This window comes from Arachis stenosperma, chromosome 4 (genome assembly GCF_014773155.1).
Source record: "Arachis stenosperma cultivar V10309 chromosome 4, arast.V10309.gnm1.PFL2, whole genome shotgun sequence".
NCBI lineage: Eukaryota > Viridiplantae > Streptophyta > Magnoliopsida > Fabales > Fabaceae > Arachis > Arachis stenosperma.
Genome location: NC_080380.1, coordinates 3,356,571 through 3,375,570, shown reverse-complemented (window position 1 = coordinate 3,375,570; position 19,000 = coordinate 3,356,571). Strand labels below are relative to the sequence as shown.

General features: G+C 34.4%; 1 protein-coding gene across 3 annotated transcripts; it reads right to left on the bottom strand.

The window, feature by feature from the left end:
• Window positions 1–668: 668 nt before the first annotated feature.
• LOC130974185 (alpha-N-acetylglucosaminidase-like) lies at window positions 669–18,432 on the bottom strand. Of its 3 annotated transcripts, none has more exons than XM_057898957.1 (19): window positions 18,038–18,432; window positions 17,523–17,599; window positions 16,623–16,834; window positions 16,418–16,539; window positions 15,281–15,369; window positions 14,667–14,761; window positions 12,948–13,029; window positions 11,961–12,067; window positions 11,810–11,840; window positions 6,130–6,247; window positions 5,957–6,004; window positions 5,181–5,289; window positions 4,525–4,628; window positions 3,972–4,070; window positions 3,271–3,381; window positions 2,726–2,955; window positions 2,399–2,636; window positions 2,229–2,307; window positions 669–1,356 (listed from the first exon to the last, which is right to left on the bottom strand). In XM_057898957.1, exons 1-19 carry the CDS (start codon window positions 18,272–18,274, stop codon window positions 1,103–1,105), a joined length of 2,442 nt encoding a protein of 813 aa, XP_057754940.1. In that variant the 5' UTR covers window positions 18,275–18,432; the 3' UTR covers window positions 669–1,102. The 3 variants fall into 3 exon arrangements, with proteins under 3 accessions (XP_057754940.1, XP_057754942.1, XP_057754941.1); XM_057898959.1 differs by having other exon boundaries at window positions 2,399–2,522; XM_057898958.1 differs by lacking the exon at window positions 17,523–17,599 and having other exon boundaries at window positions 16,623–16,844; window positions 18,038–18,263.
• Window positions 18,433–19,000: the final 568 nt, after the last annotated feature.

Sequence of the window (19,000 nt, the reverse complement as noted above, 5' to 3'; positions counted from 1 at the left end):
TCTTATCCTAACTCCGCTAGTTAGATAGACCACTATATATAGCTAATTGTTATACGAGATTCATCATTTTGTGCATTGAGCTAATAAGAATTAAGAAGTTTCTCATTTTCCATAGTATTCCCCAACCCGACAGGTTAAGGACTAATCTGTCGCGGATCTGACCTCCATTTAAGGATCTGTCGCTGGTCAATGGGTTATTGCATGCACAAGACGGGATTCGAACTCCCGACAGTTATTTAAGCGGACGAGTGAATTGACCACTCGATAAATTCAAGTTGGTTTCAAAGTTCGTAGTTGACAGAACACCAAAAGCGACAACTATAAAGTGAAAAGTCCAAACCGATGATCCGAGAGGATGAACGAGATTCGTAAAACGATTACAATTATAGAAATTAGATAATTGGAAAGGAGATTGATGATAGATTATAAAATTGTTGATATTAAGATTGAAAAGATAAGAGTAAGATTCCAAACTCAATAATAAAAGTTAGAAAGGAGATTGAAGATAAATACAGATAGATATAAGATCGTTAATGACAGAGTTGTAAAGATAAAATAGATGAATAATAAATAATAAAATAATAAATTGAAAATTAAATCTAAAATTTTAAAATTAAATAATATATGAAAAATCAATTAATAAATAAAAATTAAAATAGACTATTCGATAAATTAAAAAAAATGTTTTATTATTAAAAATCACTTAATAATCCAAACGTTTTGAAACATTAACATCGGGGACAAGTTGACATATGCGTATATGTCAAAACTCTAGAGATTGGGTATAATTAAAATTACATCAATTGATTTTCTTTTCATATTTTTGGTAATCAATATTACATTAAATTATTTTATACTTTCCTATTATATTAAAACTTCCCCAAGCACAATATATACGAGATATTATTCACATTTAGTAAGGAACAAGATCTGTCTTCAATGTTCTTAGTACTACATAAGTTTAGTTTTATACATGGCAAAAATGCCAAGGTAGTTTATACATTGCATGAAATGGAAATTAAAGTTTCCAATCCCGTGTATGGTATATATAAATGCAGTTCATTCAAGTTTACTTGGTTTTCAGTACCTTTCAATGTAAGCTTTATGCAAGGATTGTTGAAGTTCTCAAGTATTTATTGAAGAGCCATCTTGAAGTATTCAGAGCATCTCCTCTACTCTTCAATGGAAATATGTTTGTACTGTTTTGCCAATCATTGGTTAGCTTTATCCACTCCCTTCTCCATTCCTTCAGATTAAAATCCTCGCCATTCTCTAAGCTTTCTCTTAATTGTTTGAAATAAATAGCAGCTCTGGGACCATAGTAATCACGGAGAAGACCACTCCAGTACTTGTTCCCTGTTGAAAAAGTTGTTCAACATAGTAATTGATATCAGAATAAATTGGCATGTCAAAAAGATTTTATTTTCCTTCTCTGTAGAGTTCAAAGAAGAAATTCACAGGGACGAGAAAACTTCTTGCCAGCTATGACACGTTTCGCAAAAGGGCCAACGGCCACAAAACGCATCCTCAAACTTCATTTACCCCTTTTTTATTTACTATCTTGTACTTTTGTCCCTAAACTTTAAGAATGTGCAGATCAACAACACCCTAAATGACGCGGGAGCAAGTAGAGTTAGTAGGTTAATTATATTAGTTAATTGTAATAAGGGAATACAAGTCTCATATTGTTTAGGATAGTGAACTTTGTGTTATGTATTAGTCCCATATCGTTCAAGTTATGAAGGCTTTTCCTTCTCTCACTAATATAAATAACTCATGTACCTTTTACTTATGAGATAGAGTTGAAGTTTATTTGAATATGAAATAAATTGTGTGTATATTTTTCTCTAGGCTCTTTGAGAGTAAGAGGTGCATCCTTGGCTTAGCCAACCAAGGTGGGTTATTGGCTATTTTCATCATAGTGGGGTTGTTAACCTCGCCAAGATTAGTGACCCAAGCGACTGTCAAAATAAGTATAATATACGTCCCAAAGCTTTGGGTTATGTACCCATCGCCCCGAAAACTTTCTTAAAGATGCAACTTTGACATTCTAAACTTGTTAATTGATGGAAAAATTGCTAATACGATCAATCTATGCATTTGGGAAATTTAGGGGGTCAACTTGCACATTTTTGCAGTTTAGGAACTAATATGCACATGACATAAAATTCAGGGGGGTGAAATGCAACCAACACTTATAAAAATGGCAAGGAACTATCTATCGTTACCGTAATCACGAAGTAGACTGGCTTCCAACTCTGTGTTGTCGTACCACATGGTGATTTGTGTTCTCGCATTCCACTCATACTGTAGATGTTTAGATTACAACAATTTAAGTATAGAACAGAATGACAGAATGCATGGATTTGAATTTTTTGCCAATCAATGAAAATCAAACCTGCTTTTGCTGTTCTTGATTTTGAGCTAGTTGCTTTGCACTTTCTAACCAAGGTCCTAGAAGAAATCCATCATGGGTAGCCAAGAGCGTGTCCAAATCATTGACCAGGTTCAGAAATTTCCGGCTGAGGAGAGTCACTTGATCAAGATCACGTGATTGGTATGCCTCTATGACCTCAAAGAACAACTGATTTGCATATTTTGCCAAGACTTGTCTAGTCAGATCAACAATGTCATACCTGGGATACACAATAGATACCATGAATTTGGATTTGGAAACATATAATAGCTAAGCAAAGAGTAAGGGAAACTCTTAATACATTCTCACCTGTAAGTGTTACTTCTTGAAAGTTCATCTCCACTGCAAAGAAAAAGTTCCAATGCATGAATTACTTCAGAAGTTGGATACCACAAATGAGGTTGTTCAAATGAATCAGTTATTTCCCTGATAAATGTTTTTGTGTATGGTTTGCCATACTTCAGAAACCCATTTTGCTGTCCTGAAATCAAGGATGGGTCGACATCCGGGATTGATACAATGACATCTCTATTTTTGTCCTGTTACCATAAACAAATAATATCTTGTCAAATAATAGACAAATACAATGTAGTTCTTGGTTGGTTGAAAATGGACTTGAGCAATAAGATGTGCAGTTATACAAGTAATTATCAGTCAGAATTACATGAAGGAGACATATACCTTTTTCCCTAGCATTGTACATATGAAGAAAACAATAGTTCAACATATGATAAAAGGAAGTGTACAGTGTGATATAATAAGTTGAACACATAATTTCACCGAAACTCTTCTATTGCAAGACTAACAGGAATTACTAATCTGAGATATGTTATAAGCATTGAGCAAGCACTCACATATGCACCATCCGTGCAATTGTAAATGGTGTGGTATAATATGTTCCATCCCTTCTGGATTAAAGGAACTGACTGCCCATAACGTCTGGTTGAATACAGATCAACCCACACCTGAGAAAGGAACAATCATAACTGATATGAAAAACTTCAATCTGAAAACATTTACCATGATATTGAGATAGATATGAAGAAAACACAACCTAACTAGAGAATGGATTTAGTAAAGGCTCTGAGGCTAACAACTTTTCATTATAACCGAAGTGAAACACATTTGTATAGGAATGAAACAGTATGCAAAGCTTGAAGCATATAACTATATAAAAATGGATTCATATAACGTCATACTACAGGCTTACCAGAGAACTAATAAATAATAAATCTTAATATTATACAGATTCACTTTCCTGCACACCATAGTTATTGATAAATTCAAATAGGCACCGTGTAAAAATGATAGCGCCAACGGAAATATACTATACAGGTAAAAAGGAAGCCAAAAACATGAGAGATTCTTATCAAAATTGTCAACAAAATGGGGCTCATACATATTCTGATTGTTTTTAAATAAAGAGAGAATATGTTAGACTTACATCCAAAGTACAAACTTATCAAGTAGAGGTTACATTCATATTGAAGAAAATCTCTCCTAATGACATGTAGAAGACAAAAAGACTTGCTACCGGGATTTTTCTTATTCATACCTTAACGTCAATTTTATTGTGTTGAAATGCCATTTCTGACATCAGATCATAGACAATTGGATTCTGTTCTATACCTTCCATTGACATTCCAACTCCAACCTTTGGAAAATCAAAGACCACCATGGTAAGTATGATCTATATGCTTATAATAGCCAGAAACATAATTACTTTTGTACACAGTAATATCATTTCTACATGTTTCACATGCTAAATGGGGATCGAGTGGACAAGATGGAAAAGATATTGCTCAAGTTGGACAGACTACTTTAGAAATGGATTGTCACCTTCAACAATATACATTTATTGATGTATGAGTGTGCTTTTGAGTATCTGTTCTAAATAATCAATTGAAAATTTTCTTCTTCTTTTTTTATTTTTTTTTTTGAGATACAAGATGATCCTTTCTCATGTTTATATATATAACAAAAGAAGCTTGCAATAAATTAAACTTATTTAGTCATTTGAGAGCACAACTAATATAATAGAGCCAAAAAACCCAAGATAGCTGAGAAAAAATATGAAACTGATTCTCCAACAGAAATGGATAACTTGCCATTGTTGAGTTAATGCTTATACGTGCTTTAATTGGCCCAGATGCTATTGCATCCAATATCCCATACATCTCGATGTTTGCTGCGAAGTTGTGCAGCATACACCTGTGAAGCAAAAATATTACATCCAATCAATCAAAGAACAAAATAATGCAAATCAAAAGGATACAGACTGTAGAATCTTGGGTAACCAATAGGTCTATTTATATATCAAATAGATAAGGTGAATAATAGCATTAACTAAAAAGTATAAAAGCCCTAATATCTACAATGTATAGATATAGACATGCATGAAACAAATAATTTGAATTATTTTACGGGCATCAAATAATTTGAATGCAAGTCCACCAGTGGCTAATAGTTACTTGGACAACATTGTCAGTGTTTTGCAAAACAACTATAAATCAATCAATGAACCACCTCCTTATGAAGCTGAATATTGGCTTGAACATAATGCCACCAAATTTTAATGAAAGTGAAGATAAATCAAATTATAGGACACTGAAAAAAATATATTTTATATCCAGCAGAGTCAAGATATCACTGGCACATATATAGCAGAGGCAAGAAGAATATGGATATAGCCAACAAAATTAAAAAATAGATGGGATGATATTATTATTTTCATTGATCAGGATAAAAGGGAAATTGACTTTCCAAATGTAGGGAACTCCATAAAACTGTCCTGATGTAATCCATATAGGTTTTACTTCAGCGTACAAGTCAAGTATAACCAACTTTCCAATGGGAACAGAATGCAAAAGGGCCTGAAATAAGCTCAGATAAGGGGAAAATTAAAAAAGAAAAAAAAAAGTTCAAGAGTCACATATACATGAATGGTGATAATTAGTAACAATAAACAACTAGCATTAACTTATATTCTACAAAGCATACATGCTGATTAATGTATCAACTGTTCACATGTATATAGCACTATAGCAGCCATTAGGACCATTACTTACATAATCACTATCTTAAGCAGCCAATGAAAGAAAAGAACAGGGGAAAAAAAAGGAACAAAGAAAAGAAATACTAAGAGTAACTAATCCATTCTCAAACTGAATTACAATGATAGAGAGGGTATGAGAGAACCCATCAACCCTCATAAAACTCTAACAAATGAGCAAAGACTCCTAAATAATGCCTTTATTTAGAGTGACCCAACTCCGCTAACTAACTACTAGCAAACTCACAAATGGGATCCTAATTCCTAACAAAACCATCAAATTTCAATACATACCAACAACCATAAACATTGATGGAGATATCTACAATATATCAAAACTAAGACAAAAGCAATCTAACATGAAAACAGTTAAGGCAACAAAGTGGTTTACACATACAGATCTTAGACAAACTTCTAGACCATTGCAATTATTGAAAACAAAGGAAAAAGTAAGACTTTCTATGAAAAAAAAATTATTATTATATGACCTTCATTTGTGGTGGTTTCCAGAATGGATCATATGAAAATAGCCATCCCTGCATACAAAATATTGAACCATTAGGTTTCATTGCTGCATAAATCTACAGGCATGAAATTTTAGTTAGTTATACACAAAAGCTGCTATTTGACACTAAAGAAAAAAGCAAACTAATTCCTATACCTGCATCAGCCAAACAGCATCATCATCACCACTTTGCATTCCCTTAAAGATTGCTGCTCCTAATGATGAAATGTACTCTGGATCATCACTAGGTGGGGTGTTCTCATCAAAAGTATCACTGTGATTAGTTCAACATAATCTATGTTATTAAATTGAAGCACGTATCAGCAAAAGCAGTGATAAAGGGCAAAATTCTCCAGATTTTGCGCACATTATCATGTATGTTATTATAACTTTAGTTCAGGCCTTTGTCTTGGCATCAAATGGAGCAAAAATAGTTCAACACCAGGAATTTCACAATTACTGCCATCAGAGAGAGTCCTCTAAAATCACAACTTAGTATAATTACACAATTCTAGCTCCACTATCCCGGGACAATCAAATGAGATGTGTTTCTCTGAATGAACTCATATTCATTGGATACTCATGGATTTAATATTTAATCATTATGCATATTGTTGACTAGATCAAATCAAAATCAGATTCCTAATTTATTTCATGAATCTTTTCTGTAAATAGAATTAATTATAATATCCTTTCTAGTTTTAGTTTAGCTTATTTTTAGGGATTTTATGATTAGAAATTTTTCCTTATTTTAGGCTAGTATTTTTTCTCATTTTCTAGTTATTTCTATTTCTGTAATTCCTCTATAAAGAGATGATTTTCTGTACATTTGAATACACATAATATTCAGACACTTCAAGTTGGTATCAGAGCAGAATCTGTGCCTCTGATTTATAGATATGGCTGACAGTTCCTCAGTCATTAATCATGAACAAAAGGAGAACACCACTCTTACTCCATCAAATTTAAAATCTAAGCAACGGGTACTAGTTAGTGGTGATTTCCATTCAGTTCAAATCACCACATTTCGACTCAATGGGTCAAACTATCTTAGGTGGTCTCAATCAGTTCAGATGTACATTCGTGGAAGAGGGAAGATTGGATATCTCACCGGTGAGCGAAGCCAGCCTAACGTCACTGACACACAATATAATGTGTGGGATACCGAAAATTCCATGGTGATGACATGGCTGGTGAACTCAATGGAGGAGGATATCAGTAGTAACTATATGTACTATACCACTGCCAAAGAATTGTGGGATAGTGTCAAGGAGATGTACTCTGATCTTGGGAATAAATCCCAGATTTATGAACTTACTCTAAAAGCTAGAGAAATTCAACAAGGGAGTGACAATGTCACCAAATATTTCCACACATTGAAGCGGGTGTGGCAGGACCTTGACCATTTCAATAACTACAAGTGGATTTCAGCCGCTGATGCCAAACACCACCAACAAACAGTGGAAGAAGGGAGGACATTTCAATTTCTTGCAGGCCTCAATGTAGAGCTAGATGAAGTTCGTGACAAAATTATTGGAAGAGCAGTCCTACCCTCAATTGGAGAAGTTTTTGCTGAGGTTAGAAGAGAGGAAACTCGTAGAGCTGTGATGATGGGGAAAGGCAAGACTGAACAGACTTCTTTGGAGTCTAATGCACTCTTAGTGGCACCTGCTGCGCTTAAAAGTTCATCAAATCAGAGGCATCTCTCCAATCTTTGGTGTGACCACTGCAATAAACCTCGTCACACCCGAGAAACCTGCTGGAAGATTCATGGAAAACCAGCACATTTTAAAGGCAGCAAACCTGGTCCCAAAATACGTTCTACCCCAACTGCTCATGAGGCTGAAAAATCATCCTTGAGTAACGAACAGGTTGAGCAGCTCATAAGGCTATTAAATTCCAGTTCTTTATCTAGTACTCCTAGTGGTTCTTTGGCTCAAACAGGTAATTTTAGTATTCATATGTCCCTTAAATGCACCATGGATTGTCGATTCAGGTGCATCTGACCATATGACCAGCCTCTCTCCTTTATTTAAAACTTATTCTCCTTCTTTTGAAAATGAGAAAATTAGAGTTGCTGATGGTAGTTTTTCATCCATTGTTGGAAAATGTACAATTAAATTGTCCAAAAATATTGACCTAAGAAATGTCCTACATGTACCAAAGTTTTCTTGTAATCTTCTCTCCATTAGTAAAATCTGCAAGGATTCCAATTGTGCTGTGACATTCTGACACTCATGGTATTTTTCAAGACCGGACCTCGGGGAAGATGATTGGCAGTGCTAAGATGATGGATGGACTCTATCATTTTGAGGATATTTCGGAAGATAAAGTAGCTCAAGGATTTAGTGGTATATGTTCTATGCCTATAAAAGACCAAATAATTCTCTGGCACAATAGACTAGGACACCCTAATTTTTCATATCTCAAACATTTGTTTCCAAGTTTGTTTAAGAATATTGATTCTTCCTTACTTAAATGTGAAACTTGTATTCGTGCAAAGAGTCATCGAGTTCCTTATTACTGTCAACTTTATCATGCATCTAAACCTTTCCAGTTGATTCATAGTGATGTATGGGGTCCATCGAAAATAACAACTCAATTTGGAAAGAAATGGTTTGTGACTTTTATTGATGACCACACACGACTATGTTAGATTTATCTCATGCATGAAAAATCAGAGGTTTCTAAAATTTTTCAGTATTTTTCAAAAATGGTAGAAACTCAATTTGACACAAAAATTTCAATATTAAAAAGTAATAATGGTACTGAATTCTTTAACAAAAATCTTGGTGAATTTCTTCAAAAAAAAAAGGTATTCAACATCAATTTACATGCCCCAATACACCCCAACAACATGACATTGCTGAAAGGAAGAATAAACATCTTCTTAAAGTAGCACGTGCCATTATGTTTGAGGGTAATGTTCCAAAGTATTTATGGGGAGATGCTGTCCTAACAGCAGCCTATCTCATAAATCGAATGCCTACGCGTGTGGTAAATTACAGCACACCGTTGGATACTTTCAAAAAGAATTTTCCAGCATGTAGGTTGCATTGTGATTTACCTTTAAAAGTATTTGATTGTACTGTATTTTTGCATACACCTTCACCCCGAAGTAAACTTGATCCAAGGGCAGAAAAATACATTTTTATTGGCTATTTCCCAAGTCAAAAGGGTTATAAATGTTTCAATCCACACATAAAGAAATGTCATGTAAGTATGGATGTTACTTTTTTAGAACATGAAACATTCTTTCAGCAAAAATTTTTTCAGGGGGAGAGTCTAATTGAAGAAAATTTTTTGCATGAACCTTTACCCACTCCTATCTTACATATTGAGGATACAACTTTCACTGATCAAACAAATTCTAAAATAATTGCCAAAAAAGATGTGGAAATCAATTCTGAAATTGTGCCAGAATTAGTTGGAATACAAACAAAAAAAGAAATACCACAATCAGAAAAAGAGCTTCGATGTTATGTTCGGAAATATCCCAAGAAGAATAGAGATCAGTCCATCATCTCTGTACCAACCCAATCTGAAAATCCGGAAGACGGCCCAACTGTAGTACCTGAGGAACTTCCAGGTAAATCTGATATTGCTACTTCTAATAATAATTTACCAATAGCCCTTAGGAAAGAAACCATAACCTGCACCAAAAAGGTACTCAAAACCAGCACCAACCATCCTATTTCCAATTATGTCTCTTACCAAAATCTCTCTCAAAAACATCGAGCTTTTACTTCTAAAATTACAAATCTATTTGAGCCTAGGAATATAGAGGAAGCACTAGATGATCCCAATTGGAAATTAGCAGTGATGGAAGAATGGCATGCACTCAAGAAGAATGAAACTTGGGAGATTGTAGATCTGCCACAGAATACAAAATTGGTTGGCTGCAGGTGCGTTTTCAACATCAAGTGCAATGCTGATGGAAGCATAGAGGTATAAGGCTAGGTTAGTAGCTAGGGAATTTACACAAACCTATGGAGCAGATTATCGAGAGACCTTTGCTCCAGTTGCTAAACTCAACTCTGTGCGGATTCTCTTATCTCTTGGTGCGAATTACAATTGGTCTTTACATCAATTAGATGTAAAGAATGCTTTCCTGAATGGGGAGCTAGAGGAAGAGGTGTTCATGAAACTTCCACCTGGATTTGAGGCTGAACTAGGGAGGAATAAAGTGTGCAAACTAAAGAAATCTCTCTATGGATTGAAACAATCCCCAAAGCTTGGTTTGAACGACTTGGAATGGTGGTGAAGGGACTTGGTTATACTCAAAGCCAAGCTGACCATACACTTTTCTATAAACATTCAGCAGTTAATAAAACTGCCATCTTAATTGTATATGTGGATGACATTATTCTGACAGGTGATGATAGCTTGGAGCTAAAAGACTTGAAAGAAAATCTTGTCAAAGCTTTTGAAATCAAAGAACTTGGCTCATTAAAATACTTCCTTGGAATTGAATTTGCAAGGTCTAAGGAAGGCATTTTTATGAACCAACGAAAGTACATCCTAGATCTTTTAAAAGAAACGGGATTACTTGATTGTAAAGCTGCTGAAACACCTATAGACCCTAACTTAAAATTGAAGCCAGCTGAACCAGAAAATGTAATGGACAAAGGGAGATATCAGCGGTTAGTGGGGAAGCTAATCTATTTATCCCATACACGCCCGGATATAGCATTTGCTGTGAGCATGGTAAGCCAGTTTATGCATTCACCTGGCCGAGAACACATGGATGTTGTCTTTAGAATCCTAAGGTACTTGAAGGGGTCGCTTGGGAAAGGGTTACTCTACAAAAACTATGGACATCTTCAAGTAGAAGCCTATACAAATGCAGATTGGGCTGAGAATGTCATGGATAGAAGGTCAACATCTGGGTATTGCACCTTTGTTGGAGGAAACCTGGTTAGTTGGAGGAGTAAAAAGCAGAGTGTTGTGGCACGAAGTAGTGCAGAAGCTGAGTTTAGAGCAGTGGCTCATGGAATATGTGAAGCACTATGAGTAGAGAAAATCCTACAAGAACTAAAGGTTTCCATTTCTCCACCAATAAGGTTGTATTGTGACAACAAATCTGCAATTTCTATTGTCCATAATCCAGTTCTGCATGACAGAACTAAACATGTTGAAGTTGACAAGCATTTTATAAAGGAAAAAATTGAGAGAGGACAGATGTTCTAACTAAAGGATTACCCAAGAAGACCTTTGATAGCATAATAAGCAAGCTGTCAATGAAGGATATCTTCAAGCCAGCTTGAAGGGGAGTGTTGACTAGATCAAATCAAAATCAGATTCCTAATTTATTTCATGAATCTTTTCTGTAAATAGAATTAATTATAATATCCTTTCTAGTTTTAGTTTAGCTTATTTTTAGGGATTTTATGATTAGAAATCTTTCCTTATTTTAGGCTAGTATTTTTTTCCATTTTCTAGTTATTTCTATTTCTGTAATTCCTCTATAAAGAAATGATTTTCTGTACATTTGAATACACATAATATTCAGACACTTCAAGTCATATTGATGATAATAACAAATGCGATGAATATAAGAATCTAGAAGAAAGTTCTGAGAAGTGTGAAAACATATCCAAGGAACTACAAAGGTGAGATTTAAGTATGAAACTTATTGGCATGCACTTCTTCGTAAGAAAGTAAGACATAATATCATTTCGTGCCAGGAAGGGTCAACAACTCAACGTTCAATATTTCAAGTTACAGCTAGTGCAGTTCTACTAGATCTCCATGTACATACAGAAATTTACACAAATATTCAGCAAAGATAACATCATTCTACTCTTTTGAAATTGATGTGTAAAGATATACTTACCAATTATATATGTGGCTGGTTCTTCCATACTCTGGAGAGAGACATAAATATGTAAAACAATTAAATTGGTATCCATTAGATAAAATTATAGAATAGCTGCATGAATCCTTTTATTTTGCACTACAAACTGGGCAACAAAAGTTCAAATCACCTTGCAATTGTTTCTCAATGAATGCTTTCCCAATATCGATGAACAAGGGATCAGTAGCATCAAGAAGATAAGTGCAACACCATTTGACATCGTTCTTAACAGAAAACCTATAGCAGGATGAAAGAAAGGTACATAAAGTATGTATGGGGGGTTTCAATGGACATGAGTGAAACAGAAAACATATAAAAACATATAATATCTGGCTTTGATATCCTTTCATTGGGCTATCACACTAAATCCATGGTATCACATTTTTGTTATGATAAAATACATAAAAGCATAAACACCCAGTTTCCTATAGCACATTTTTTCTCTTTTGTTCAGTTTTATATACGGATTGATGAAATTTAGTAACTCATGGACATGCATGATCAAATGGATTTACCACTCATGGGGGTTATCAATATTTTGAAAGGAAAAATCAACGGGTACAAGAATTAAGAATATTTGTTTGGTTTTAGTGACATTCATGGTACTGGTACTAGATATTAAAGCCATAAATCGTTGTTGCTAAGCATTACCAATTTCGGAAGGTTATCTATTTTTGAAGGTGCAAGATTAAATTTTATATTTCTAGGGACAGTAAAGAGTGATGGGGTGCTAAACATATAAGTTATTTCTCCAGCCAGCTTGACTCTCTGGTTTCCAGTTTTCTCTATGTAAGAAACCTCTCTGCTGGTGATTTTGTAAATTTGTTCCTCAAAAAACTAGGCATCCAATCACCATCATAGATATGCTTCTGTTGTTTAATGCGTTTGTGTTAATATACTGGTATGTGAGATATGTATTAGTGTCAGCTGATCCATATACATATATAAGTATCACAAATTGGTGTAACACAATACAAACTTCGAATATTCTCAAAAAATATCAAATAGCTGAATTTTTAGAATGATGTTAGTAAACTTCCTAAACCAATGCAATTGTTGAATAAGCAGACTAATTTTATGGAAGTTCAAGTTAACGTGCATACACAGCTGTACTTACCAATTTCCCAAGCGTGTTATTTTTGCTAATGGAAATAGACGTTTCAGCGCTGCAGGGACATTTCCAGAAAAAGCTGGTAGGACTGCAAAGCAATTATTCAGTATATAAATGTTTTAACTTCCAGAAAATGGAGGTAGAACATTGACCGCCAAAGATGTCAACTTCATATATCTCAGATTAAGTTTTGATGATTAACAAAGACAAATACAATTTAAAATTTTCATTAAGTTTTTATCTAATAGTTTGCTCAAGTGTTTTTAAATTATTAGAGAATCTTTCTCTAAATTATAAAAGTTAACTAGTTAAAAGTGCTATCTCAGAAGGACTATACTATAAAGTAATAACCACAGAATGAGCTTCTGAGATGCTAGTCAACCTCAGAAATGAGAAAAGTCACTTCCTAATACATCACAAATGGAAGAATGTGCAGAAATAGACCCCAGAAATGGTTTTGCTTGCAGCAAAGATAATTTTGGCTCCCAACATTTATAGGTGAAGAAGGGAGAGAGGTTGAGATAATAGGTGAAGAAGAAGATTCTATTATTAATAACTGAGTTAATGGTCAACTCATAGCATATATATAGTTAGAACACAAGAGGAAAAGGTGACTGATAGGGTGACCCCAAACAGGTTTGGTTTAGTTTACAAGAGAGGTAAGTAGTTCTACTTGCTGGTTTTATTTCTACTTGCTGGTATTATTTGGCTGTTTGTTTGTTCCTTTTGAGCTAAGCTAACAGGCATGAGGGTAGTAGTCTCAGTACCTACTGCCTATAAATGCTAGTTGACCAGTTAGTTTTCAGTGTGTGAATTTTTCTGTTAGATCTGTTTGAACGGGAGAGGCTAAGCTCCCTCCATAATTGGTAGTTCCAACCGTGTATTCCTATAGGGACTGTAATTTGCAATCCCTAGTTCTTCAATAAACCTTACCAATTCTGCTAGCTGCTGAATCTATCAGTGACATTCTTCACTTAAGTTAGTTACAGTCCAGATTTTGATCCGTCTAGACTCCTCTAAACTCCTCTAGAACTACTCTTCATCTTACTTTATTAAGGAAAGAATATCTAAGGTTCTTATATTCTTATAATTTTAGTAAAAACTTAGCCCGGAAAAACTTGAAGAAACGATATCTTGTAACATCGTTTTATAGTGTAAATCTTAACTATTGTTGAGGACTGGATGTAAGCAAGTCTCAACTGAACTAGGATATATCTTTGTGCATTATCTCCTGAAATTTATCTCTTTTACATTCCTTCATTCAAGTTGTTTATACACCTTAGAAACTGTTCTCAGAAATATAACTTTAACCTTCTTAAAATCAGAACCAATATATTCTGCTACTCACAAGCTCAGGAGCGATAAGCCTTCTTTTGTGATCTCAGAAAAGGTTTCAAGGCACGATTCTACCCCATTCTCATGCACTTTTAGCCATTTCAAAAGGTTTCATCATGTCTAAGAGACAAGTATCTACACAATTATGCTTGTAATTGATTTGGGTGCTACCATAAACAAAAAGAATACCAATTCACTGTTTGTTTCTATTTTATCCTTTCATAAAGGTCTATCATAGGAATGATTTATGATATGATGCTATTATTCTATTTTATCCATTGAAATTGACACGATGTAGTGATGAAAAGCCTTAATTGTTGTTGTTTAGTATGCATAAGGATCAACAATGATTTACTAACGTCAAAATACAAGAGCCCGTAGATTCATTACCAGGATTCATTCCAAGCTCATACATTCGGGCAAGAATTTTCTTCTGCATGTTTAACTGTTGATCCAACCAGCTCTGTGGCAGGGGTCCACCCCATCTGGAAAAAATTACACAATCATTCACACTCTAAATATTGAGCTGGGCTGCTAGAACCAGAATGATTACGAAACTCTGGACAAAGAGAAAGAGTTTTTCCTAGAAGCATTAAACTTGAGAAATTTATAATGAAACTGAAAAGTCTTGGCCACTACATATACATTTTGTAAGTTTTCAACCCTAATTATTTAGGCTAAAATTGAAAGGTACTTTGTGCCTAGGCCCTAGTGTAAACTCAAGATAAAGTGCAAGTAGTTTTTTAATTTAAAAGTTTTTTTTGTACCTACAACAGATTTGAACTTTTATTAGAAATGTTAACACTAAATTGTAAATAAGGGCATTTTCAGAAATTGATATTGTGACCAAAAGGTACTGTTTTTTCTTTTTCATTTCTTTTTTTCCCCCTCAACCACTATATTCGTGGTAAAGATAATAAGAAATTACTGAACCTAGAAATATAAACATATAATATGAATAATCTAAGTCAAACAAGAAGACCAGAAATTTGGTTACCACTCACCCATGCAAATTTCCCATTCGCGACCATGCAAGAAATGCGGGGCCTCCAAAGAAATCATCCAAATCAGAAGTGCTCATGTTAAATTTCTCCTAGAGAATAAATATAAAGTCAGCCATATGATAAATTCTTTAAACAGAATTGAACAATATTCAAGATTACTGAGCTACAGATAATGATTATTTGAATAAAAAATTCTATTACAGAACTATGGGCCAAAATCGATTTTCACATTGTTAACTCACTACTTGCAATAAATGGTCTAGAGAGATGAAAGTTGCTAGCAATAAAGGTGCTAAGAGTTATATGCTAAAAAGGAAGAAGGCCATTAGAGAACTAAGTCTCAAATCTAATCTGACTGAACTTGAACATTTTCTATATCCTATAAGATGGCAGATTACTCTATACATCTCCAGCCATTATTAGATCATAATATGTATTATCTAAAACCACACTCAAATTGATGTTAACAGATCATAGCTTGCTTGCAAAGCCAGTGTCTTAAGAGAAGAGCCACAAAATTCCATGCAATAAGATAACGCATGTAGTTGTTCATGGCAAATATATAAACTGCTAGATATATAGAAGAATTCTTATGCCTCCTTCTCAAAGGTTTTTCTTTGAGACACTTGGTGTGGTTCTTTATAAGGTATCATAAACTGTGACTATGCGCCGATGCGATCATTGCTGATAATTTAAATTAAACTTATTTACAAGATATAGTATATGTATGTTAGTTCATGCTTTAAGCCCGAAGAGCTCTGGCAGTTTTACATGAGATGTGAAGGAGATGGAAAATAATAAATTGGTCATCACCTAATAACTGTGCCTTTCAAATATTTATTGTTTTGCATAAACCATAAATTCAAGGAAACGGTTATGCTCTTTAGGATATGCATTTTTTTCACTGCTCAAGCTTTCCGTAAATTAAAAACGAAAATGACTATTCATAGTACCCTAAACCCGTATTTAAAGAACTTTTCTGACAATATAACATCTAGAACTTGTCAGATGGTGCATATTTGAAAGTTGATTTTGAAGATTAAAGTCATTTTCAGAAATTTCCAAAGCGACAAAATGATGTCATAATGCCAAACTTATCCCAAAAACTATTTAACGCATTTGGGTAGGAATACTAACCTGAAACACTTTCTGCCATATAGTCTCTTGACCTGTAAATGCGAGTGGTAGGTTGATACCCTGCAGAGCCATCCAGTCAATCTCCTTCTCCCATCTATTCCAATCCCACCAGGCAAACGAATCTTCCAAAACGAAAATAAAATAAGATCACATGGAAACAAAATGTTCTATTGTAAAACCATGATGCTCAAAGAGGCAAGCTTACAGCTAGATGTAACAGCATTTTGGTAATAGCTCCATGGAACAGGCCTCGGAACCAAGATCCCAGCCTCCTGAACACGTGGAAGAAATCCCACCTTAGGCACCGAAGATAGTTGCGAGCCACCAGTTTTGTCCCATGATATATGTGAGCCACACCGTTGCTTTAAATACCAGTGTAGACCAGCCACAATGTCCACTCCAGTAGTCCCAGCTATACTGTTGAGGGCTGAAAATCATTATTCATCTAACCATTTTAAAATCTTTCAGCAAGATTATCATAATGCATTAAGCTTAGTTACCTTAGTTGAGAGTTAATTTTCTGACTCAACCTATTAGTTATAACAAAACACACTAAGTTTGTTATTGATTTGTTACTTACTTTTCCATGTGCCCATGTATGAAAGCCATATATAGTATTTCGGGTGAAAATCACTAGCTAAGGGTCCACTAAAGTTCAACTAATCTTATTCAAGTTAGCTTAGCTTATTATGAGGTAATTCTCCCAGCATTAAGTCTTCTATATTTCGAAAACCTTGCCAAAGAACTAGTACTGAACCATTTGAACCAACCAATTATTATAGTCACGTCCTCCCTCAGTTCAAAAAAGTCTGCTTAGCCAAATTGGTTCTGTAAAAAGAATCATGTATCTCGATCCAATTTGTATCCAAATATATTAAATTTACCCGTATCCTTTTGTGTAAAATGGATTTATTTTGAAACGGAGTAAGTATAGTCTTAGACCGCAGTAGACAACCACAACTGCAACTACTACAATATCAGAGTTTTAATTTAATTTTCTTCCCTTTTTTTATTACGAGACAACAGTAAGTGCAACCTAAAACCACAACACAATTTCCAATCATGAATACTGCAAATGAAATCTAAAAATTCAATAGTAGCATACAGTATTTGAGGATCCCCGGCTCGTGTGTAAGCAGGATGGTTTTTTACTACAAAGCAATAGTCACTGCCGCATTCATCCTGTAAATGGAAAATTATATAACTAACTATTTCAATCAATTGGATAAACTACGAAAATGGTATTCGTTCATATTGCTGGCGAAAATCACCCAAAAGATATGAATAGTAAATAAGCTTTAGAAATACAAAATGCGTTTTCAGAAACGATGAGATCTGTTTCTAAAGTTTGATGATTTTATGACAACTGAATTTTTTTATGATCCAAATTTTTAAAAAATTTAAAAATACTTTAGAAATCTTTTCATTTTTGTTTGCACCTTCTAACTAATTATTTAAATGTTTCTATACAAATTTGAATCAAATGCACAAGCTGCTAAATACAAAATGCGTTGCCAATTAAAAATATTTACCTTATTTGTTTCGAGGTTATTTGTATCATTTTGCTAGTTTACCCTAGTCAGTTCAAAAATGAAAAGAAAAATGAGTAATTGGGATTACCTTGGAGATAATTCGGAAGTGGAAGCTCGAGGAGTGGGAAGGGAGGAGGCGGCGGAGGACGGCCGCAGCAGCGGCTTCCTGGACGGAAGGAGGATCCCTCTGGCGGTCCTGGATTCGGAGTAGGCGAGAGATGGAGTCGACACCGGCGGTGGAAGAGAGAGCTGGGTTTGGGAACCAAAGACTTTGGAGTATGATGAGAAAAATGGCGGGAAAACATGGGAGCATGTTGGGGTTCATTAGTAAAGAAGGCTTTTGCGAATAGAAGAAGAAGAGGAAGAAGAAGCGTATTTGAGGAAGGAGGTTCCATGAGGAAACAGGATAAAAGTATTCAATTTGGAGGCCGGCAGAGAGACGACACAAGAGTTGTTAAATGTGGAAGCTGATGTTTCAGCTACTAAGAGGAGTTCGTTTGTCCGTTTTTTATTGCCAGAAAACTAGTTTTATACTCGAAAGTAGAAACACATAAATGCTTGGCAACCAAATATCTTGCTACATATTTAAGTTTTTTTTGACAGTCAAGCTCAACTAAATTAATTTAAACCCAACAAAAATCATCCCAACATTTGTATTTCACATTCATCTTCCTTATTCTTCTTCTCTTCGTTTCTTTTTCTTCTTAAGGTGTTTCTTTCTCGTCGTCGTTCTTTTATCTTACTTCTTTTATCTTACTCTTATTGGTGCTTCTTTTCTTTTTTTTTTCCTCTTTTTTCTAGTGTTTTTACAACATTGTGCATTTCTTTTTCTCTATTTGATTTTTTCTTGTTTTTATTCTTTTTGAAAGAATAAAACAAAAAAAATCATGAAAAGATAAAAAAAAGAGTTGAATAAGATAAAAAGATGGTAATGAAAAAGGAGGGGAAAGAGTTTTTAGTTATGATAATTTTTTAAAAAATAATTTCGATGCATTATGAATTTAAAATAAGGTACACTTTTCGTCTGTACTTATTTTAAACTGAGTTTGTT